This window comes from Diadema setosum, chromosome 17 (assembly GCF_964275005.1).
Source record: "Diadema setosum chromosome 17, eeDiaSeto1, whole genome shotgun sequence".
NCBI lineage: Eukaryota > Metazoa > Echinodermata > Echinoidea > Diadematoida > Diadematidae > Diadema > Diadema setosum.
This window is the reverse complement of record NC_092701.1, coordinates 12014444-12040372: the sequence shown is the minus strand read 5'-3', so window position 1 is coordinate 12040372 and position 25929 is coordinate 12014444. Positions and strand designations below refer to the sequence as shown.

The following is a 25929-nucleotide window of genomic DNA, read 5'->3' as shown; positions in this document are numbered from 1 at the left end:
ATATTGTAGCAAAATCAAACTGTCCTCAACAGGTTAACCAAGTAGCTCTCAAAGTGAAATCAGCAAAAGTTTGCAGTTGAACTCATATTGCCTGTACTGTGTGTTTTTTGTTTTGACCAATACCTCTGCAGTTCATGAAACATTCAGGCATTAAGATTTTTATCCAAATTATCCAAACTTTCAGACTCGATTGTGTACGAAAGCACCCCTCCCAATAAATTAAGTGAAATGAAATGAATATTCCTATGTAAGTAACATGCCTTGGCTCCTTAATCACATGCAATTTATGAGGTTGTGTTTTGTTTGCTTTGTTTTGTTATTTGTTCTATGAAACAAGGTCTTGGCAGTGAGCTCCTTCCCATTTTCCGCCTGGTACCCTTTGAACCTGACAGACACTGTTCCACTCCTTGGCCTGCACTCCCCCCAGTCAGGGAGGTTCCTAATCCTGGCCCAGCAGCAGGTGAGCAAGCCATCTCAAGACACATTCTATCCATTTGCTACTAATGCTGTGTCCCACACACAGCTCTTGACAATGCTCTTTTTAATCTAGTTTATGTTTCAGACAGTGTTTTTAACTTGTGTCCTACACTGTAATACCAGAAAAGTTCATGGCACAAAACTTTCTTGAATTGGCAACTGGCATTCAATGCATTGTTCCTTGTGTGTATATTTTGCATTCACGACAAAATTCTATTAGCCCACCTTCTATTTATGTATTTATGCCAAACTGTTACGTCATCATCTATACCTCCACACCCACTTAAATCCTGACAATATCCGTCGTTGTTCTCTCAATGTCCTTACTTGTAGTAGGTTATAGTTGCAACATGTGACCCTTCTGTATTTTATTCTGTATTTTATTTAGTAACACTTATTTGATTTGATCTTTGTTCGTTTTAATCGGATCCCCCAGTTATAGTATTGTCTAAAAAAAAATCTGTACTCATGTTTCCCCTAATCTGATTTTATCACGGGACCTGCAGCTCTATTCAAGCTTGCTTTTACGCAGGCCCCATCATATTTTTCGCATTATGATCTCAGTTTAACTCGCATGTATACAGACCTTGTGTATACCAAGACAAACTTTTGAACATTCCGGTGATGTTCTATTTTGAATTATGTTCTGTATAGATTTCGCATCAATTTACTTTATATTGTGATATATGTGAGAAATATGAAAATAAATTGAAATGAAAAAAAAAATGAAAATGAAATTGTGTGAAGGAAAAAAAAAACCCAACAAACAAAAAACAACAACAAAACCACTTTCTTGTGCATTTTAGTTTTGCAAATCTTGCCTCTTGCAGGTTTTATGCATGCAAACATTTCTGGTTTTAGAGTAACCTACATTGTATGACTATGTTCCAGGCAGTTTTCAACACACCATTGCTTTTACACTGTGTCTCGATATATGTGATGAAGGGTGTATTTTACTGAGTCTCAGAGTATTAACAGAGTATGTATGGTTTTTAGTCTAAACTGTGTGTAACTCATTGTTTTGAGGGGACTTGTAGTCATTGGTGCACGGTTGCTTGCTTCTAAGCATCCAATAGGCTACCTTAGCAGTCATGTAAAACAAATTAATTCAATTTTAAGTCATTTAATTGAATCTTCCACATATCGAGTCCACTTTAACACTAATTCTGTGGTAGAAAATGTGACAAGTTATCTTTAACGCTGAACCTGAGGTAGAGTATCTGACAAATCATCTTTAACACTGAGTCTGAGGTAGAGTACACATGTATGTGACAAGTCGACTCAGTCTCAAGTAGAGTATGTGACAAGTTGCTTTTAACACTGAGTCTGAGGTAGAGTATGTGACAAGTCTTTAACACTAAGTCTTAAGTAGAGTATGTAACAAGTTGTGTTTAACACTGAGTCTCAGGTAGAGTATGTAACGAGTCTTTAACACTAAGTCTCAAGTAGAGTATGTGACAAGTTGTCTTTAACAGTGAGTCTGAGGTAGAGTATGTGACAAGTTGTCCTTAACACAGTCTGAGGTAGAGTACACGTGTATGTGACATGTGGTCTGAGTCTTGAGTAGAGTGTGTTACAAGTTGTCTTGTAACACTGACTCTGAGGAAGAGTACAACTGTACATGTTCGTCACAAGTTGTCTTTAGTATTGAATCTCTGGTAGAGTGTAGTGACTTGTCTTTAAATACTGAACCACAGACAGAGTATGTGACACAGTGTGTCTTATGCTCTCCATCTCAGACAGCTTTTGGCAGAGGTGTTTCACTGTGTCTGAAATAGAATCTTTGACACATGACTGTTTTTTTTTTTTACTCCACATTTTGGCTCAGCCAGATTTTTTTTTTTTTTTTTTTCGATGGCAAAGTCCTTCACATTGTCGGGGAATGGAGGCTTCACACATGATGTCTTTCATATGTGTGTTTCATGTCATTTGTTGTTGTTGTTGTTGTTGTTGTGAAATAAGACCTTGACCCTGTGTCTCCTACATGCTTAGTGTATTGTTTACACTGGAATTATCTGTTACAGGGTGTTATAAATTTGTGGTAGCAATTGTTTCCTCAATATGTGTTATTTATCATGTTCGAGAGATTTGTGTGTGTTTGTTGTTGTTGTCAGCATTTTTCAAGCAAGAGCATAGTTATCTCAAGTTAGCACTGGCAATCAAGTTGTGTAGCCTTAAGTTGAGAGTCTTTACGCACACAGTACTCCTGCTAGAGCTTTTTATAGTTGAGTATGTTATCATATAGGAGCAATCATTGTAAATCAGTTATGTTGTTTCTTGTTTTTGTGAACACAAAGTAGAAATGAATTAAAATCAATCAGTCAAATTGATTGTTTCAAATCGTTTAGAGTGTGTGTTCCGGAGGGCAGCCTTGTTTGATAACTTGGAGTGCATTTTGAAAGACAGCTTGAAGTCCTTTGTAAGCCAGAGACTTTTAACCACTCCAAAAAGTAAAAATCATAAAGCATTTTTCTTTTATTGCCACATTTTTCACACCTTCTGTGCCCCTTTTATTGCCCTTTGCATCTCCACTTTTACCCCACATGTCTCATACCCGATGGTTAAGTGTATTCGTGGACAGCAAGAATTGATCCCCCCCCCCCTTCGACCAAATTATGAGTTCTGCCCAACACATGTCTTTCCTGTGTGTTGCATTAAAAATGGTCACTTCATGACAGGGGCCTTTGTACAGAGACTAGTCAGACACCCTCATCACTGGATCTGGGATGGCCTTTGTTTTTTTGTCACTTTGTCACTTTTTCTTGTTGTTGTTGTGTGAGCACAGGGGAGCATGGCAGGAGTCACATGACTCAGAGGTAGCAGTTCCTGTCCTGTCCATGTTGCCCTGACCGCCTGGATCGCTGCCATGGATAGCCTCATGTTCAGAAGTGTTTACCTTGTATCTCTTCTTCCTTCCTCCCTTTTTGATCACTATCTTTGAGAGTCAGGCGTGAACATCTTCTTTCCAGAGCTATTTTATTCCACAGTATTTAAAGGGTGTGTACAGTTCTGGTCGAGGTGAGGATTTAGCTTTTAACGTTTTGCGAGATATTCAGAAACCACTCTATGAGATGTCAAAGAGCATGCAGTTCTAAGGGGTATCAAAAGTTTATTCGATGAAAATCGGTCTTGAAATGGCTGAGATATCCAAAAACAAGGTGAAACAAAGAGATCCTAATAAAGTTGTGGCATGTCGCCTTTTATTATTAGCACTTTTTGGGCTATCTCAGCCATTTGAGAACCAATTTTCATCAAATAAACGTTGAATCCTTCTAAAAATTACATGCTCTTTCATACTTCATAAGAGGCTTTTCATTATCTCACTTAGGAATGTTCAAAACATGAATCTCCACCTCAACCAGTACTGTACAGTCCCTTTAAGGCATTCAAAAATATGATTTTTACATGAAGCCATATTTAGACCAGTGGACAAATGTGAGGGAGATAAAAATAAATAGTTCTGTGGCTGGAAGAAAGGCTAAACAGCCATGTGTCATGGCATGGAGAAACAAGGTCACATTCTAACCCTCTACATGCATCTAGGCCTATCTGTCTATCATGTCGCATTCTTGGTTTCAGTACTATTGTGAAATTTAGTCCGTTGTCAAGTTATGTCCTTACACAAGCCGCATTACACCATCAAATCTGGAGCATTGTGTAGGTTGGTCCCCCCCCCCCCCCCTCCCCCTCCCTTTAGGAAGCATTCATCCACATTCATGCACAATTCCATGAATCATTGCACTTGCATCATATCATGTGAAAAGAGGCTCGAATATAGTATACAAAAGTGAGATATGTATACATGTGAATGGCTGGCACTGTTCTGAGAGCTGTTACCAGGCATGAGCACTTTTTTTTTTTTCTTTATCATCATTCTGAGTCTTGATAAAATACATCAATGACAAGTCTCCATTACAATTTGATCTGCTTGGCTAACATTTGATGTTAATGTAAATATTCTTGATTTTTAGGTAGTAGCATTATAATACACAAATTGGCTAAAATATTACGATTTTTGCTTCTTCTGCATCAAAATCTCACGTGGAAAGGAGCTAGTGAGGTCTTTTATGGGACACTATTCCTATGCCAACATGAACAGTCCCAAGGGACTCTTGTTTGTGTACATTATATGATAGATACTGTATAGATATACATAGATGGATAGATATGTATATCGTCGCTGGGGTGACAAGACCTTGTAACTGCAAATTTGGTGAAAATTACTTTTTTGGATTAATGGTCAGATAATCAGTTAAGTGATGTCCTGTCGAAATCCTAGCTGTCTTACCCCAAAAATGAAGCCACCATGGCATGTCAAAGGAATGTCTATCCCATTGGATACAGTGCTTTGGCTGCCATGTTTTTTTGCTCTCCTGAACATTTGGCTTTTTGTAGATACGTGGTCTTGTCCCCCCAGCGACTATATATATATATATATATAGATAGATAGATAGATAGATAGATAGATATTGAGAAAGACATACTAAGTTGAGGTATAGTTTGTAAATAGGGATGGTAGTGTGTAAATTAAGTGAATGCACATTACTATTCCTCCTAAATTATTGTATCAGTAGAAGTATGATACATGGAAGCGAAAGAATGGAACAATACTTGAGCCTTCAGACTGGCTTTTGTAGAAGGTGTATCTGAGCCAATACTGAAATCATTGTAATTTTTGGATTGCAGTGTACCAATACAATATATAACATATAACCATTATGCAAAAAATTCAGTCCTCAGAAAGTTATGTAAAAAGTGCTCAGGATAAACATGTTTACAAGCTAAGCAACTCTGAAAGTTCTCAAATTTTTTCCTCTCTCTTAAACATAGAGTACTCATGTCAGGTCTTTGGCAAGTCTGTGCACAGCGAAAGTATTTGACTCCAGCGTGTTCGGATTTCATATCTTAGGTAGACATGAACTTTGCCCCTTGACCTCCGACACTTGTATGTCAAGCCCTGTGGTTAATGTTCCAGTCTCAGGTTTACAGATAATCTCCCCAGCCTCTCTCTCTCTCTCTCTCTCTCTCTCTCTCTTTGTTTTTCTCTTGATCTTAACCCTTTCAAGCTTGACTTGTTTTTAGGCTACTGGCATTTTGCAGGGCATTGAAAGATTCCTATTTCTTTTTCTTTCTTTCTTTTTTCCAGAGGAAAGTTAAGAAATATCAGTCAGCACCTGGGCTTGTGCTCCATTTACATCATGATGCCGAGTTATTCTAGCCCAAATGCTTGAGTTATCCATACTTATGCAGATTTGAAGGACATGAAAGACATTCTCGCTGTTCCCTTCTCAGTTTATTCCTGAAAACTTGTCTTTATTTCATGCCGACCTCAATGTTTCGGACTTTCCTTTCTTTGTGTCCATGTCCCTCACTAACTTCTTTTTGTTCTGTATTACTGGAGAAAATGCACTGTATTTTATTTGCAAAGTGAGCTGGATATTTAATGTACACTGTATGTGCCCTTTTGGTTCGACTTGACTTCCAAAAATAAACTTGTCAGATTGAAATTTTCAATCCTGAATGTGATTCAAGAAAAATCTGTGGTATTTGAAGCAGTTTGGCTGGTTGTCCCATATCTGTTTGTAGCTATAAATCTGATGCGGATACTGTCTGCTAAGTTGCTCATGAATAAACATTTGTGGAGTGTGTATTGTTCTGCTTGTGTTTGATATCAAAGATGATATATTATGTTTGGTTGTACTTTATGGATCAGTCATTTCTGCTCTAGTGGATCTGCAGTTTTGTGATTCATGCCGACTTGTATCTTTTTCACATTGATACTCAGTTTTCCAATATGCCAGGCTGACAAAGGAAATGTCGTTCACAACTTACAGATGTAAAGGGCCGGTTGTGTTCATATCCTCTTTGAAATCAACCGCAGAAGTGATGAAATCAACTCTTTCTCTCAAACGCATGACACTTACGCTTGACTGTCGACTATACATGACTCTTAAAAGAACTCCGGCTGTCATGGATTAATCATTGCCTTACTCTGCTGTTGTCTTGAGAACATTGTGCGAAGTGTGAAATGTGTCATGTGAACTTCCTTTCATCTCCATCACGTTCCATGTTACCAAAGTCTCTTTTTTTTTTTTCAGTTTGGAGGCATTGTGTGCATGGGAAGCATTACCGGTATGTTAGGCCAGCCGTTTGAGCCATTCCTAGAAATGAGTAAACCTGAGTCACCTCATACCACATGGTGTGAGACCTGGGACGTGTGCTCAAAATATAAGAGGGGTTGTACCTTAAAGAGCCTTTTTAAACCTCTCCTGTCCTTCCCCCTTCCACTCCATCCCAAACTTTCACACACACACACACACACACACACACACACACAAATAGGGTAATAATATCTCATTTGTTCATCTATCAGAATAATGATACATCCATATTAGTCATCTAAAGGAAAGAATTGCATTTTCACCATATACGTACACAATATCTATGTTTATGCCACCACCACCACTTGAACAAGAAGTTTTCCCAAATATACATGTGGATTGAATAAATGCAGTAATATTAGTAGAAAACATTAATGCAGTTTTCGGAAAAGTCAGAAAATTTTGTTCCAAAGCTCTGAATTTGAAGTTTAGATACCTCCATCACTGGATGGAAAGACTGCAACAGTTTGTGATGTCAGGAAAGAGAAATCATGTGAACAGAATACAAAAGAAAATTCCACAAAATCTTATTTTTCTAGCAATTGACTTACCTCTTTTAGAAAGCAGGGAGAATAGTATTACCCTTGGCATATGTTCGTAACAGGTCAAAGATATATGTACTTTTCATTAAAACAAAAAAGAAATTGTGGAATTCTTTTTGTTTTTCATTTTTTAGATTGTTGATCTGCACACGCACAGCACAGGCTGGATAGCCAGAGGGGTTAGATTGTTTGAGTGTTAGGCAAAGTAATTGAGAAGAGCTCCCATATAGCATATGTTCATGTAGTATAATTATGTGTTCCCATAGCATTTGTTGGTAATAAGTCAAAGATATACTTACCTTTCATTAAAAACATAAAATCTTGTGGAATTCTCTTTACATTTTCTTTATATCTTTGTTCTGCGCACACATAACATAAGTTGGATAGTCAGAGGGGTTACATGATTCGAGTGCTAGGCAAAGTGATTTAAAAGAAGTGCCTCCACTGAGAAATTTAAAGAAGGCCCTCTGTCTGTCAAACACTGCAGAGTGAGTTCTAGCTGCCAGTCTCCCAAATTCTGTGGTGTAATGTACTTCACGTAGTGAAAGTTCATCCCTATTAGCTGCCGCTCAAAATACTTTTCAAGGTGGCACGTGGTCTGGGTCAAAACTTGCAGCAGTAGAGGCCTTTTACCCCATCAGCTATTGAAAGTAGTATATTCCCCTTCACTCGCTTGATGCAATCTGTGAACATGTATTTATTTATGTTTTCATGCATTTATCATGATAATGTAGGAGAAAGTTTATTTTCGATCTCTTAGATCACGCGACAAAAATGGATACAGTAGGTGAGCAGAAATCACCTGCTCTTGTATCATTTTTGAAGACTATATCACTGATTGGAAAATACAAAAATATATGCGTACATGTGTATTTATATATAGATGTGATAGGTGATGATGCAGAATGTCAGAAGAGGCACAGTTTTTTTTTTTTATTTAACAAGCTTTCAACATCAATGTCCTCTGACGTAAAGTGCATGAAACTTTAAGATTCCAAAATGTTCTCATTTTAATATTTAAACTTTATGAAAGATTCTAACATTATGTTCACATGGTTTAGAATTCCTCTATTCAAATCAATAATTCTTGCATCAAGATTTTTTTTTATCACAAGTGATTGACAAATTGCCCTTCATCAACACAAAAACACTGCACCGAATATTCAGTGTCATGAGTTGTAGTCATGATAAAAATCATAGGCATACAACTGTGTACAAACCTGAGTGGGATTCGAACCCACAGCCTCCTAATTGCTAGATAGGTGTCATATCCACTAGACTACTTGGACCCCGTTTACAGTGCGGGGCTGGGCCGAGCCCCGACCGAGCCGCGGCCGAGCCCCACAATTCTCTCCGTTTACACTGCTGGGCTCGGCCACACTTTTGATTCAAACCTTTCAATATTTTGTTGTAGTGGGGCTCTGCTTGTAAACAAATGCAATTTGGTATTGTTTGGTTTTCAGACCCTTTGCCAACTGAATTCCGTGGCGACAAAGTCGCTGTTCGGGCAAAGGCCTTTGCCGAAGGAAAAAAATCCTTTGCAGGACAAAACCACCTTAAACTATACTAGTTTTCGACGTTGAGGGGGTTAATATCCTGAATAGCAAAATAGTACAGGCAGAGGGTTTGGAAGCCAGACTAAAATTGGCCACGCATTTGACCCAGTTTGCGTTTACACCAAGAAGAGGCCGGACTCGGCCGCGGCGGAGACCACCTCCAGAGTGTGGCCAAATGCGCGGCCAATTTTGGCCTCGCATTTGGCCTTTTGCACTGAAATGAAGGAGGGCTCGGCAGCGGCTCGGCCACGGCCGAGCCTCGCACTGTAAACGGGGTCTAAGTGTATGCGTGATAGTCAGTGATGGTTCTTATACCTTATGGCAGCAGGTAAAACTGCATATTTATTCAAATCGATGCTTCTTGCTTTGAATTGTTTTTATTGCAACTGATTGAATACTTGTACTTGTCACTCAGTTGATTTTTCTCTAGTTAGCTAAGTACCATCGCATACATGAAGTGAAATTATGCTTTGCATAACTATGGGCTAAGATACAGTGTATTATGGTACAACAGAATGAAGTCACACATACATACACAAACATATGCATTTAAATACAAATGTGATGCGCTCCGTCGGAATGAGTCAAAAGTCGCAAAAAATGAAATCGTAGTTATGCCTATATGTAAATTCTACAGACTCTAAGCTTTACACTGATATATAATACAACTCATTTCGACATCCCTATAGATCATAAAAACGAATATTAACTACGCTTATGATGTCAGTCCATTTTCTAAATAACGGAGAAAATCGCTCTCAAAGTTCAGGCTATGTTCAAGCTCACGACATGTTTCTTTCACGGGACGAAACAATACAACAGTCCTGCTTAGCGACGGCGTTTACGCTCCATCACACGCACTACCATATAAGGCGATAGCTTGGGTGTGTAAGATAATTAACCAATCGCAGGACAGGTCTATCATTAACGATTCTGACCAATACGGCAGCCCGAATGTAAACTTCGGTGCGTTTGTGTCCGTGCCGCTGCCGCCGCATGAATGAGTCGGTACGCGTTGTGAGTCGGCTGCGGTGTAGTTTGCCGCAAGTTTTGAACTCACAAACAATAGGAAACAGTAGAAAGAAAAAAGGCACGCAATCCGTATTACGAGAAGCGTCTTTTAGTGAGGGCGTTGATCGCTTCCACCCTAGCTAAATAGAACCTGGGAACCCATTGTAGCGGGAGTTCAAAAGACAGCATCGGTAGAGAAAATCAATTAAGTTAATTAACGATAGTCGTCTTTTGAGATCGTGTTCTTTGCATGTACTAAAAACCCTCAAATTATGCACACGGTCGTAATGTTGCAGAGCATCAAAGACTGCTTTCGCGTCTGTTCTGCTGCAGCTGTATACAGTCGTAACATTCTGAATTCCCGCCATAATAGGCACATTCCTTTATGACGTTGCGTCCACAGTAATTATCGCTTATCACACTTGCCAATGCTGCACATACTATACGTATCAGAAGCAAAGGTTGATGTAGGCCTGAGAGCTTCACGTTGGGTTTATATTATGATTGTATCATAAATATACTTCTTATTCTCGGTCACTTTTGTAATACCGTAGCATATAAAGAACCATTAACTTGTGGCTTAAGCTTAATGTTTTTTTACATCACATTTACAGTTACAATCTTTCTGCATTTGAGATAGATAGTTATACTGACAAATATTCGGAATTAATAATTAGGCCTTCCTCATTTCGTTTTGTATTCACAAACCTTACTAAAATAAAAATGATTGCTTGATTACTTTCGGGTAAAGGAACCACAGGAAAAGGAACCGCATTTGATTTTCTTGTTAACGAACCTAAGCTAATAGCGAACCACATTTCATTGTGTGATTAACGAACCTTCAGAACAATCAATTGTATTACCCCCCCCCCCCAATAAAAAAGCATTTCAATGTCATGCGTTGTCAATAGTGATAAAAGGCCCGTTTTTATTTCGTAGTGTGTCTCAGTACTCCTGTGTTTATTTTTAAGGATGTGCCTCTCTTTATGATTGCGATTGATGTTCAACTATTTCTTTCCCGCAAGCTTGAAAAGGAAGAAGCTAAAATTGAGGCAAGGAGACGAGTTTTCTTCCATGAGATACAATCATTAAGGCATACATTTTTTTTCCCAAAAGTTGTGTGATTGCTTATGCGCTAAAGAATTATGTCCATTACATGTATCAGGCACTTTACAAAACGGTTGAAATGTGCTGAAAGTCGAACTTCGGTTTTTTTTTTCTATTTCCATTTCAAGCGGGGATAGACTAGAAATTAGTTTGTCTATACTGGCAGGAGACATTAGTTTTCCTGTACATACTCCGCATTTAAACAGTCGCCATATTTTCGTGGTCGGAATCAGATAATGGACACGTGATATATTATAAAAATGAAAATACAAAACAACGATCATGTCATACGTACAAACATTATGAATTTATACTTACCTGTAATATTCTGCATAAAAAAACAAGCACGCCAATTAAATAATTTAATATAATTAATAGAACACACTGTACACAGCGATATCATGCATGGCAGATCCACCGATCAAATCAAGTTCAATTGGTGAGAAAGCTAAATGAAGTTAAAACATTGACTTCTTTACGTTTCTCTTTCAATTTATGAAAACAAGATTACATTGTACATCTATTGAAGCGGATTGTCTCTGTTGCGAACGATCGTCATACATGTATAATAACAGCATTGTTAGTCTTTTGAGCAAATCCGAAACCCTAAATACTTTAATTTTTGCTTGATAATGTAATAACCCTTATAACTTTATAAAGGACTCGCAAATTCAAAGTTTCAAACCGTATACTAAAACATTACATTGTACACGATGTATTTTAATGCGTTGTGCGTTACCATGTTAATAGCATCAATCTGCCTTTTATTTTCCATACGTAAAGCGCACAGAAACGTAACCAAACGTTACCAAATACAGTGGAATGCATTGTACGGCGTGGTATTATCATTAGAAGTATATCCCATTCCTTTTTACTTTTATTTGCTTGAAGCAGTAGTCAAACCATGTGTCATTTTCCTAGCGACATCACCTAGGAATTAGAATGTATGAAGATAATCGTTACTTAATTATTTTGCGCTAATAGCATTTGCATTTTCCAACTGTTATTGACAGGATTATGTTACTGTGATGGTTACGATTATGAATGTTGGTTTTGAATTCAAAAGACTGGTTCATTAATCGATAGCTCTAGAAAACTTGTTTAGGCCAGTAAAGATTGCCGTATGCAATCTTTGTAGAAAGTTTTGACTTAGGCCATCTTTTGAGTATTTTGAGAAATTATATAAAGATCTAAATGTTTTGATTATGTCAAGAATTAGTTTGAACTATGAGAATAAAAAGGCGCGGTTACCTCAACAATGTCGTAGTGCGATTAGACATGATGGGTAAAGTGAATTCATGACTTGTTGACTTATCCTTACGGAATTGATGATCACTTCTGTAAACCATCAGTTAAGTCTTGTAGATGATACCTCTGTAATCGTAGTCAAAATTCTTTTGAGCGATGAGACGAAAACCAACAAACAAAATGCCATGTATCATCGCTCGAGTTTCCAACATTTGGCGTCACCCGACTAACAATAAGTGCCGAATCAAATGGAACATTATATTGTGGGATAGCAGACTGTGTTACGATTTGTAAATATTGCGAGCAATTGTTAAAAAAAAAAAGAAAGAGAAAATGAGGCCAAGTTCAAGAAATTCGAAAAAGCATGTAAATGCAGGCGATCGTGTTTAATAGTCAAAGTAAGAGATTACAATCGGCCATGCGGATGTATATGATTGCCTTATTTACATGTCTGATTTGTGTAAACTATGTTATAGATATTCAAATTTAAGTTCCCTTCCCTCGATAAAAGTTGTGTTGGGTTTTCGCTAAAGGCATTTATTTATAGGAAACGCTATAAAAAAAAAACGACAACAAATGCCTACTATACATCAAGAGATGACCTATACATACATGAAACACAAAAATTCTATACGTTCTGATATAATGCAACTACCTGTTTGTTTGTTTGTTTGTTTTGAATTACCATGGTCTTTGTCGGGGTAAAGATGAAGAAAAATAGTAGAGTGTATCACTCTCAAATCCGGATTATTGCGATAAGTGTGTATTCCCGCCCTTTCTATACAGGTTAACGATTAAAGCTTGGTATGCTTTTATAAAAGCCTGGTGTCACGCAGAAGAACTGATTCCGCGATCGCTTTTAACTTTTCATAAAATTCACGTTTTAAGATAGTAACGATAGCTTGTAAGAGATAAAGTAAGTTTGCGTCCCTGACTGTGGTTCTGAACACAAAAGGGGACTGAAAAATTCTTTTACAAATTAGCAGACATAATGCCGATCCTCCAACACTGTTGCTCCATTACAGTATGTCACTGATTCTGCTATCAATGGCGAAGAAAGAATACTGGTTGCGTGATTATCCACCCCTTGATAGCAGGAAGTTTACCTTTCATTGTTCAAGGCTTCGTTGATGCGGGGTTTACTCGGATAAAAGGCGTGAACAGTGTCGCCCGAGTTCTTTCATTCGAATTCCTCACAATACACAATTCAATAGGCAATTAGCGCTGCTACTTCGCAAAGCTGTTAGCCAAATTCTTTGCAGACTTGACCTCTCACATGTCAGCTACACGTAATACACGACAAACAGCTATCATTACAAACATTCTGATAAAAAAAAATGAAGAAGCACACTTTTGAGTAGCGACACAGCTTTCTGTCACTTTCTCAAATAGGTCTTACTTCTAAAAAATACACAGATGACAAGAGTCAGAATATCCTCCAAAGGGAACACGAGCTATTTGGGCTTAATAATATTGTTTGTCTTCCGATTTCTCTCCAATGCCGTCACGGCCCAAACCATCATAAGTAAATAGGGCAATAATTTTGATTAACCAGGGAAATAATATTACGCATTACATACATTTGGCTAATTATCAAACGAATTGTCGACTTAATAAAAACGAGAATAATTGACAACTTAGGCCCTGCTATATCTCCAAAGATGAACTTTAAACAGCAAGTCACATACCAGGGAACGAAAGTTATAATCATTTGAATGAATTCATTAATGAGGCCAATAACCGTTGTAAAAGTACACACACACATCACTAGAGAGGTTTCAAGTTCGATATGTGATCATTTTAGCTCATTGATAAAGTATCATAAATTTTGCGTGATCGTCGTTGGAATAAAATTTTTCAGCGCCATTTGTGCGTCACATCAATCACCACTTCATGAAATGTGGTGCATGTATCAAACGCAACTCGCTGGTCATGCAATTGATAGCCTTGGTCAGCTCACTGTTATTGCGTAATTCTAAAGCCCTCGCCGCCGCCGCCGCACGCACCATGCTTTGTTTTGTCTTCAATGGGGTCAAGAGCAATGCTTCATTAGCATACGCCCTAGCAACGGAGGCGGAGTCTCGATCGGGCGAGAACAATAGGTGCGAAACGCAACGCAAAGGCGAGCGTTCGAAAAAAAATGTAACCAAAAAAATGGTCTCAGAAAAACTGTGATTTGGGACACTTGTACTCATTTTTACACGCTGAAATTTTCTGTACAAATAGATAAAACATCAAGGAATCAAAATCCGTCATAAAAAAATTTCGACCCGAGCAGTGCTTCCTCTTCATTTTCGGCTCATTACGGGAAAACTCCCCGTGCGACTTATGACTCATTTTGTTGGAGCGTCGCACAAATAGGCAAGCACATACATGCACACACAAATGCATACACATGCACAAATGCATAAACATACACAAACACTTCAAACATATACATGACTGCATATATGTTTTGAATGCGATTTAAAGTTTAGCCTTTTTCTTTTCTTAATGTGGAATAGATCAAAGTTGCATTACAAATGTTAAAGGGAGAGAAGTTAGACCAATGGTGTCATATGAACCATTGAATCTGCCAGGTCTTCGTCCATAAATCATTTCTAGTGATGGCAAGGGCTACAAATGAATTCGTTCAATGTTGGTAATAAGTTAGAGTCATTCATAGTCAGATAACTGACCTACAACCTGTATTAAAGATCATTTTATTCATGTTCAAAAATGCACTTACAGCCAAAGTTAGTCAATAAGACTTTTTCTTTCCTTGGTACTGTTCACTGAAACTGGGTACTGACTTGAACTTGGTTGATTGTTAGGTCTTGAAAGAATGATTTTTGTTTTAGACCAGTTTTGATTTTTATGGTTTCTTTACCCTATTAGTTATTTTGTGTCATTGAATGGTCAAAGCTTACAATTCTAACCAATTTTAACAAGGTTAGTTGCATTCTATACTTGGGGTCATGCAAACTTGCACTCAGCAGCAAAGGTATGAACGTTTAGTCAACAGACTGGAAGTGTGGTTTTTGGTGTAATGTTAGAGCTGGGGCATGTATGCATGCTGCCTGCATGGCCACGCCCCTTTCATCTCTTCAACGAAAGCCGCCATGACCTCATAACACTGACAGCTTGGGTAGTGTGTTTGTTGTGCTCATCACCTGGAAACAAACTTTGGGGTTTAATTGTGTGCCCATGTCACACATGCACACCTAACTCACACTGGTGTACAAAGTAGATGTAAGTCATTGACTCAATATATCAAATGTCTTGTCTGATGTGTATTGGGAATCTCTGATGATTTTAAAGCCTTTTCTTGTGTTTTTTTTTGTTGTTGTTGTTTGCAGCATCTAAGCCATGCAAGTGAATCAACAGTAAAATATCTCTAATGTTGAAACAAGCTTGATATGGTCATATTACTTTTTTTTTTTTTTTGAGTAAATTGTAGGTATAAGACAAATGCAAAACACGAGTTCAGATTTCTTTTGGGCACAGATTTGAAAATACAAATCAAATGTAGTAAATAATGTAGGATTCCTGTGGTGAGAATGCCACTCTCAAGTTGTGACTTTATCAAAGCAGAACAGAAAATAAGATGGATTTGTTAGGGATTGAAAGATTGTAATGTGTGCATTATTGTACCATTAGAAACAGATTAATTTAGAAAAAGATAGAGATAGACAAGTAGAGAGAGAGAGAGAGAGAGAGAGAAAGATAAAGAAAGAGAAGAGAGCGGAAATGTCTTGAACATGAGTATTGTTATAGTGATAATGTCTGCACATTTTCGTTCCCCCACCCCCTTCAAGCACAATTCTCTGTACACTCCCTCCCCCATATCCCCTCGGCTCTGAGCGGACGCTGTACTCTCCCCCTCTCTTTCGGCGGATGCGGTTTCTCCGAGAGGAACTATTCCATTTGCACACAAAGTCGACAATTATCGCGCCATCGTAAAATGTCATGCTTGGCGGTGCTGTTTGGCACCGCGGCCCGGGGAGGGAAAGCGGGGGCGGTCCTCTCATGTTGCGCCCGTCGCAGAGCTCCAGAGACGGAGAAAAGGGAGAGAGAGTTAGAGATAGGAGAAAGAGGAAGACCCTGTTTTCATTGGAACATTCATGCACCTCCATATCATCGCAGCCCCCAGCGATCCGTGCACCTCCTGATAGGATGCCTGAGTGATATCTTTATTAAGCTCCTGATAGAGTAACCTTTAGACAAGGGTTGTCCTCCAATCTTCTCACTGCCTGTCTCCTTTATGTGCACTTTTTGTTTGTTCCTGCTTGGTCACCTATACCTCTCGGCCCTGTTGCATGAAAGTATGCAGTCAAGTATAAGTCAAAAAATCAAACGTTCACAGTGTTGAAATTTTCGCGCTTTTCGCTCAACCAGAAGCTAGCGCGAAAATAAAAGCACGCAAATATTTTTGCGTGCCATATGTTCCAGTAGTTGATATCCTGATTCCGCGGAATTAAAAACATGCGAAGCTCTTCTTACCTGGCCAAGCGCGAAAAATTAGTCCCACGAAAATATCCATTTTTACAGTAATACATGTTCTTACCATGGCGAGTAGCTCAGAGCCCTTAGCAAGCACGGAGAGGTAATATCAACCTCTTCCTTCTTAAGGAAGAAGTAGATTTCACATTGTTAATGTTATTGGAGAGTGAAGTGCAGCAAAGAGTGATTACTATATGAACAAGGCAGAGTTACACAAACATTTTTGTATACCTGAACTTCATACATATATTCACTCTTTCTCTCAGACATAAGCACACACATACGCACCCACACACAGACAGCAAAGTGGCTGTGGATAGTTTGTCATACGATTCACAAGAAGAAGAAGGTGATATTCAAGAGGAGTGGCTAATGGATGTTTCAAGTGCAAAAGGGTTAAAAGTTCTCATATGATAGCATGACAGCCCTCCTGGGACATGTGTGACTATGCATCACAAAATCAACAAATAAGATGTTTTTTAAGGAAAGAGATTCACAGCTTTGAAGTGATATTTTACACATCAAGATCGGCTGTTCCTAACCAACTGAAATGATTCATTTAAAATCAGACTTGTGATGGAAGTCCTAATTTTGAGGAAAAGGGCTTTGAAGTTATGTCTTTCTGTTGAAGCAATGTGTTTTACAAAAAAAAAGTCAAAATGTGCATGGTGTACTGCATTTATGTGTTACTAGCAGTGGAAGGACAACTTTATCTCAATTCTTGCCTTAATAAATGCTTTTTGACTAATGTTTTGTTTTATTTTGTTGTTGTTGTTTTTGTTTTTTTTTATAGAAATGAGCAAATCATGTAACTTTGAATGGGATTACAAGAAATTGTTGTTTGCCAAAGTAGCAATATCTGGCAGTAGGAGAATGTAAATTGCAAAAAGAAAGAAATAACTCATTTTTTTTTCCATTTTTTTTTTACAGAGAAAAATGTCAAGAAAACAAGACTTGAGTGGTGCCAAAAAGTGTGATAGCTCTTTGTCAGTAAGTGGTTTGCAATGAGTTACTTCACTAACCCTAGACATGATCTCATTACTAAGATAAAGACAAAAATGAAGGTTGTTTGGCGGGTGTGGCTAAGGCTGGACTCACTGTCATGGAAACCAATCATGAGATGGACAATTTGGCACCAGCCACTGTCTGGCTACACTGTATGTGGCAGTAATAATGCACATTTAGTTAGCTAGATGTTACATAAAGGCATTCTTTTTAGGGGGGGGGGGGTGGATGGGATGGGGGCAAACTACTAACAGTACACAAATCTTTTAAAAATTCAGATTGATAAAAGGTGTCGATGTGTGCCTGAGATCCACTCATACTATCTTCAGCCAGGTGGGTGGTTTTTGGTTTTATTTTATTTTATCTTATTTTATTTATTTTTTTTTTCAGGAGGGGATAGCAAGCATATGGCAAAACACTACAAAAATGAAGAGCTGGAATATAATTTGTTAAGATTTGGAATGATAATGACAAAAGAATGATAAGAATATTAGGACCAGAATATGTACTGTGGTGGTGGTCTAAATCCCAGAATCTCCATTTTGTAGTTCATTTCCTCATCTTTTCATTTTTCTTTTCATGTGGCCACTGCTTTGAGCTAATGTTCTACTAATTGATAAGTACATCACCTTGAACCAGCAGCTCAAATTCTAGTTAAGATATCAAGAATAGTGCTAATAAATCACATTTCTTGCCCTTTTTTGGCAATACCAAATATTTACCAAAAGCAGAAAAAAACCCCAATGCTTTATGCATAATTATCTGAATTAAGAAAATTCAGAAAGATATGGAGTAGGTGTTGTGGATGCTCACTCATAAATACAGATTTGACCTTGAGATGTAAACATGTTTCAAAATGACATTACCTTTATCTACTCGCAGAAAGGCGATCATGGTTTCAAACATATTTCAAAATACCCTTTGAATGGCGTTTAAAGTCGGCATTTCTAGAGGCGTTTGAAAGTATGGTTGCGTAAAGCTAACCCCGGAAAATGCCTCAACATCATTTAGGATCATGATTCTACCTCAGTTTTTTTTTTTTTTTTTTTTTTTTTTTTTTTTTTAAAGATATAAATGCAGTCATCAATGCCAGTGCTGCTCCCCCTAAAGCTGCCTGGTAGTCCTCCCTGGCTGAAGAGTATTCTCACTGTGATTACTCTACAACTGTAGCTCCAGCTGAGACTGCCTTTACTGTCCTACTGTGAAATAGGTCAAAACCTAGCTAACAGAAGTTTGAAGTTTGAAATCTGTCAAAGGAGGCATGTTTATTTAACCATACCTAGTGTATTACTATTTAAGTATGTTCTAAAAGGGAATTCTCCCGTTTAGAGTCTTCATGAAAAAAAAAAGAAAACAATGACAACACCCAGTGCAAACATACTCTTTTATTGAAGATTTGTTTTCATTACATACATGTATAGTACAAAAAGGTTAGTAGCTGTTTAGATTAGCATCTGTATAGATTAGCATAGTTTTTTAAAGTCCTTTTCATCTTTTCCTTTCAAAAATTTAAAGATGATTTTGCAGTGCCTGGCACACAGTTCTACTCCCTGTGATTTACTTTTTCTTCAATTGATCACTGTACAGATGTACTTGTCGCATACTTTGTGATATCAGGGGTACTGTAAAATTTTTGTGCCAAGGTGTGGTGGATGCTATATTTTGTCATACCACCAAAGTTTTGCTGTTCACAGTTTTATACCGATTGAAAGAATTCCCAAGACAAAGTAGTGTCCACTTTATGCGTTCATGAATGCCTTGTGTGGAGAGAAGGCACTGGCTGTTTGAAAAACTCCCTCACCTCTTCCATGTGAGGGAGTTTTGCAGGATTTATGTTGCCATGGCAACCCACAGAGGTGATTATTTGCAATATCAAGAATCCTGATTTACCCTGTGACATATGACCTCCCCTGCATGACTGTTTCCTGTGAACGTCATTCTTGTTTTTCTTTCCGACTTGCCTGGACTGTATATGATGTGAAGATCTCCCAACACAGTTGGTGAATCTGTCTATTTTCATTGTTGCGCCCTTCCATCAACCTCTTTAATAGCTGTGTTTGTCACAAAAGGTGATTCAAGATCAGTTTCGGTGATTTCAGTTTTACCATATGTGACCCTGCACCTCAAAGCAAACAAAAAGTCGCCAGACATGAATTTTTAGTTCAGACCATATTCTGAAAGAGCAGACTTTAAGCTTTAAAATGATGTATAACTCAAATCAAATGGACTCTCCTAACCTATCTAAATATTGGAAAGAAAGCACAAACTCAGGAAAAGTGTGAACTGAGAAAAGAGGCTCTGAAGTACAGTGTCTATTCAAGCGCTTAATCTTTACCAAACCATGCTGGCTGTGCGATGAATGGGAAAAAAAACAGGAAGTAAACCACCAGAGTAACAACAATGAAGGGATTATCAGATTAAACTGTAATTAAGCATGCCTCATTAACACATTCTGTCCATAATTAATGCCAACTTTCAAAGCAGTAGCACTATCCTTTCAAAAGTTATTAGAGTTGAAAGTGAAGAGTGTGGACAAGGTTTTTCAGAAATGAAAAAGGGATTCTAAAGACACACCTAATCACACTATTCTACCAAAAATGTTCGAGATAAACTGCTAAAAAAACACACTTTCCTGCCCGTTTTATGATACCAAATTTTAGCATAATGTAAAAGAAGACCTGCTCTTTCAGAAAATATGAAAAAGTCAAGTTCGGCTAGGTTGACTCATTTCACTTATTTTCAGTCTTCACGCAAAATCAGTGTGTGTGACTTTATGTTCGTTTTGAGGTGCACGGTCACATATATTGTGCAGAATTCAAATGCACAATATTCATTGGATGGTTTGTAAACTGCATCATACTTCGTATCTGTAGGGAAAATATGTATATAACAGAATGTAATAATTCTTGTATCAATTCATATGCAAACTATCACCACATGAGCCTTAAATGAATTGGTGATCATCTATTTCTTGATTTTTATGAACTTCTGTATTCTTAATTAGTTGGTTCATTTTTTTTTCAAAAACCTATCACAAATAAAATGCTGGTCATCAATTTAGATTTGAATTTAAATTTCATTTTATTTTTGTATTTCTCAATGGAAAATGCATGAAGTATAACAAAATAAAATATACATAATGTCCAGCTTGGATATACGAGAAAAATATTACTAACATAGCTCAACTAACATCAGATGTGCACAAACTACTGAAATGGGCTTTCAAGTTTAAATGCAATCCCACACTTCATTGAAATACAAACGGTTGGAACATCAAAACATTTCTTAGACTTTCTAATTTGGAAAAGCAATATCAAAGATATCACGCTTTCAAGTTTTAACAAATATCAAGGGACATCATAGTCATATGACCTACATTGTACACAGTAATTTTAACAAACAGACAATAGGGCCTACATGGACGATAATTCTAGTTGTAATTGTAATTATAATTGTAATTTTAATGCAGCATAGCAGTTAACATATCTCGGCCAGTGTGAAAACTGCCAGAGAGTTCTTAAAGGGACTGTACAGTACTGGTTGAGGTGGGGATTCATGTTTTGAACATTCCTAAGTGAAATAATGAAAAGCCTCTTATGAAATATGAAAGAGCATGTAATTTTAAGAAGGATTCAACGTTTATTTGATGAAAATTGGTTTTCATATGACTGAGACATCCCAAAAAGTGCTAATAATAAAAGGCGACATGCCACAACTTTATTAGGATCTCTTTGTTTCACCTTGTTTTTGGATATCTCGGCCATTTCAAAACCGATTTTCATTGAATAAACTTTTGATACCCCTTAGAACTGCATGCTCTTTGACATCTCATAGAGTGGTTTCTGAATATCTCGCAAAACGTTAAAAGCTAAATCCTCACCTCGACCAGAACTGTACAGTCCCTTTAAGGAGCAGGGTAAAACAAAAAGGGAAAAGGAGGATCAAGAGAGAAGGAGAGAAGGAGAAGAGAGAGAAGGAGAGATTGATGGATGAGCGAAAACAGATGGAGAAAGACAAGAGACAAACACATTGACACACCCAGGGAGGCTGATGTTGGATACGGAGTGTGGGTGGAGTGTAAACTGTGATGAGTACAGTAGGTGTGTAATGATCAGAGGGAGGCTTTTAGGAAATAATATCGACAAAAGCTGGATCAAGGTAGGCAGACACACAGACGGCCAATGTAGGGGTGTAGGAAAAAGCAGGGAGGTGAGATGAAAAAGTAGGTTGGTGGCTGTGAGTGAGTGGTTGGGTTGGGGTGAGAGATTGAGAAAAAAAAGCGAGACAGACAGACAGACAGACAGGGAGAGAGAGAAAGATAGAGAAAGAGTCTACTACACACTGAAAAAATTCTTGGTGGTAATCATGTTTGTATGTAGCTGAAATCCATCTTTATACTTGTTTGCAGTTGAGTATTCAGACACCGAAATGAATTTCGCTGTCCACCACAGAACTGCTCATAAATATCTATTTCTACACTCTCCCCACCATTCAACTTGTAAATTGTGCTCTGCTATGAATCATATGGTGCTCGAGATATCATATGTGAAAACTACAAGTGTAAGGCTGGTGAGCTTGCAATTGTTTCTTAATTTGTGGACCATTTGCATAAGATACCTTGCCAAAGGAATTGTGCTCATCACCCTTGATGTCAATGTTCAAAAAGTATCTAGTTCATATGTTCTTTTTTCCCCTCATCATTGAGACGATTTTACCATGTAGCGCGCATTGATTAGTTTGATTGGAAATGGGCTAGACAAACGACTCGTTTTGGAAACGTATTGCAGAGAAAAGTTATTTGACCCGGCTTTCAGACTTACAAGCAGATAATTTGATTAGCATATATAAAGCAAGTTTGTAGACATGGTTTAAATACAAACAAGTTCTTTTGTTGATGTGAAAGGGTCTCAGCCAGTGACAGACATAGAGACAAACGAGAAGACAGCAGGAAAGGAATGTGTAAAAGACAGTTTAGAGTTAATCTGTTGTCGCTAATAAGTCTCTTAGTAGCACAATGAGAAGACATTAATTACCACTCCACAGGTCCATTCAGTCTTTCCTGTAGGCATGTATGCCAGGTACTGTAAAAGTGGAAATTTTCGCAGTGTTGAAATTTTCGCGCATTTTGTGCAACAAGAAACTAGGGTGAAAATAAAAAGCACACAAATATTTTTGCCTGCCGTATGTTTCAGTAGTTGAGGTCTCGATTCTGCGGAATTAAAAACATGCAAAACTCTTCTTACCCTGCTGAGCGCGAAAAATTAGTCGTGCGAAAATATCCACTTTTACAGTATGTGGTACAGCAGTGATAAGAGGGTAGCTAGCCAGCTAGACAGACAGATACAGTATGTACTCTTAAAGACAATAAAGATTAAAAAGAGAAGGAAAGAAAGGTAAGGAATATGGGTAGACTCTGTTTAGAAATGTCAATGTTAACTACATCCCCTCCCCTTGTTCAACCGGGAGTTACAATAAATTGTCCTTTATCAAAATTTTTCATGATATTTGCATTTTAGTGTTCAAAGGTGAGATAAAGCACATTTTTTTCACTGTTGAATTATCCTATGTCCCTGTGAATCATACATTGTATGTGTCCATTGTTTGGAGGACATACGAGTACTTGTGAAACACCTGACACTCATAGTCATGGTCACACGGGCAAAAGATTGTTAAGTTAAAGATCGTAAAGTATAACCTATTCGCAATCAAAGGCATCGCCCACAAACAGATGGTAGGCTGGTCGTGTGACAAACTTTGTGAAACTTTAGTCGTTAATGTTCACACTGCCCAAAGATCAAGAAGATTGATGGGGGTCCATGAAATGTTGCTCTTATTTTGTATTCATTTTGATGGATAACGACCTTTCCAGTCAAAATGTACAGAGAGGAGTCGACACGCCAAAGAGAGTCAACAAGAAGAGATGAAATTCTGTGGAAGTCATGTATTTGCAGATTGTCGTTGTGACAGGAAAAATGAAATTTGAAGCCTTCTTTCGCTGTAGATCAAAAGTGATGGGAGTAGCTCTTGTTCCAAGGAAAGGATAATGTTCTAGACATCAGTAATCATACTAAATCCACATAATTCAGTGACCATCAAAAAATTGTACCACAAGTTTTCCTTTCTTTTCTTTTTTTGCCTCTTGGAATGCCCATGTGACATATTTCTAACTAATCATGAAAAACTTGAATGGCTTTTAAAGGAGAATGAAGCCAAATACATGTGTAAATTGAGAGAATGTTGTAATAATTGCAGAACATATCAGGAAAGTGTGAGGAAAATTAGACAATCTGTTCAATAGTTAGGAATTTTCATAGTTTTGGTGCAACCATCACTGGATAAGAAGACTACAACAACATTGAGATGTTATATACGATGGAAAACAATCTAAAGAAAATATAAACAAAATTCAACACTGCAACTGATTGACAAATTGCCCTACATCGACGTACATAAGCACTGAATTGATCAGTATTTTAGTAGTAGCCATGATAAAGAAAAAATCATGGGCGTACATACTCAAGCAGGATTCGAACCTACAACCTCCTGATCACCGGACAGGCGTCATCTCCACTAGACCACCGAGCTTTCGCCCAACAGCAAGTGTTGGTTCTAATCCTTATAGCATGCAGCGGGTACTGCTTTTATTATTCAAATTCATGAAATTCTTCCTTCGAGATGTTTTTCATTGCAACTGATTGACAAATTGCCCTACATCAATGTACAACCGTAAATGATAATTTTTTCTTTATCATGGTTACTACTAAAATCTTTTCTTTATCATGGTTACTACTAAGAATTTTGACGTGGGGAAATGCAATTCACTCATTACTAGATTCCCTTCTCCGTATTCAAAAGCGTGCAATAAGAATCATAAACCACGCCGGATATTTTGCCCATACAAATTATTTTTTCCATCAAAACAGAATTCTGAAAATTCCAGACCTATTTTATTACAATCTCGGAATTTTCATGTATAAACTAACAACTAATGAATTACCATCTGTTTTTATCCACATGTTCAAAAGGAATCGTTCTATCCACTGTTATCCCACTCGCCAGAGTGACGCCTATCACCTTCCCCGTACTCGCACTATTTTTGCAAAGAAAACAATTATATTTACTGGACCCAGATATTGGAATGATCTCCCTCTAGATATCACTTCTTCCTTATCTTTATTCACCTTCAAACGCAAATTAAAACAGTTATTACTTAGTGGATACACACTACCAAGTTTTTAGCAACCCTTTTATGCTCCCAGTCTTTTGTCCTTGTCCGCAGCACCAAGTCATTCAAGTTATTTCATGGTACCGATACATCTTTTAATAATATAGCATTTTTGTTATTCAAACACTGCGAGATTTGTATGCAGTCTGGATTGTGCGATATCTATGTGGTTCATTAGTTTATTAATGATCGATTTTTTGTACTTGTGTAATTTTAGTTGGTCAAGACAAACATATCCGTTCTCCGTGTAAAATTATATGCCTATGAACTCGGGAACCTACAGTTTTACAAGCTTTAAAGCTTTTATGTAGGCCCCATCATATTTCTTATACTTACTAGTGACATTTTCACACAATATGACCTTGTACATTTGTGTCAAGTATATTTTCTTTTTCTTTTCTTCTACGATCAAAAGACATGATTGTATATATTTTGTATTCTTGTTTTGTTGTCAATAATTTTGTAATGTCATCATTGAGGAATGGAAATATGAAATAAATTTGAACTTTGAACTTTGAACTTTGAACTTAAAACACTGATCAATTCAGTGCTTATTTACGTCGATGTAGGGCAATTTGTCAATCAGTTGCAGTGTTGAATTTTGTTTATATTTTCTTTAGATTGTTTTCATTCTTCTTTGACATTGCTTACAGATTGTATGTGAGAAAGGAAGACATCTTAGGTTACCTTTTTCTTAATTGTTTGACCTTAGGTCAATTGGTAGAAAATCAAAACCCCTTAGGCAATCATGAGCAGAACTGCACATTGCCACGACATGATATACTTTTGACCAATCAGTGACAAGAATCTTGATATGAGGTATATAAACAACACTATTTTCCCCCAAATCAAATGTGCATAATGTCATGATACTGTGGAGTAAAGCTATTGATTGGAAAAGGGTTGCAAGGGACATGAAGGCAGATGGGGTGCAGAAATTGGGGTGGAGTGGGGGGGGGGGGTGTACTCCAAGGCATGGAAAGGTGACAATGGGAAGTAGATCATACTTCATAGAGGAAGAGGGCACAGCCCCGATGACAGGGGGGCTTGGAGGGGGTCACTTTAAGACCCCCTCCTTCAGTGATCTTGTGATCTTGAACAATATCATCTTTGTC

General features: G+C 37.7%; 1 protein-coding gene across 1 annotated transcript in view; it reads left to right on the top strand.

Moving 5' to 3' along the window:
* Nucleotides 1-25929, top strand: part of LOC140241185 (cation channel sperm-associated auxiliary subunit beta-like) — a 282231-nt gene that overhangs the window by 62392 nt on the left and 193910 nt on the right. The window contains exon 11 of the mRNA XM_072320944.1: nt 338-460. Within this exon, the coding sequence (XP_072177045.1) occupies nt 338-460 (123 nt within the window). The remainder of the gene's footprint in view (nt 1-337; nt 461-25929) is intronic.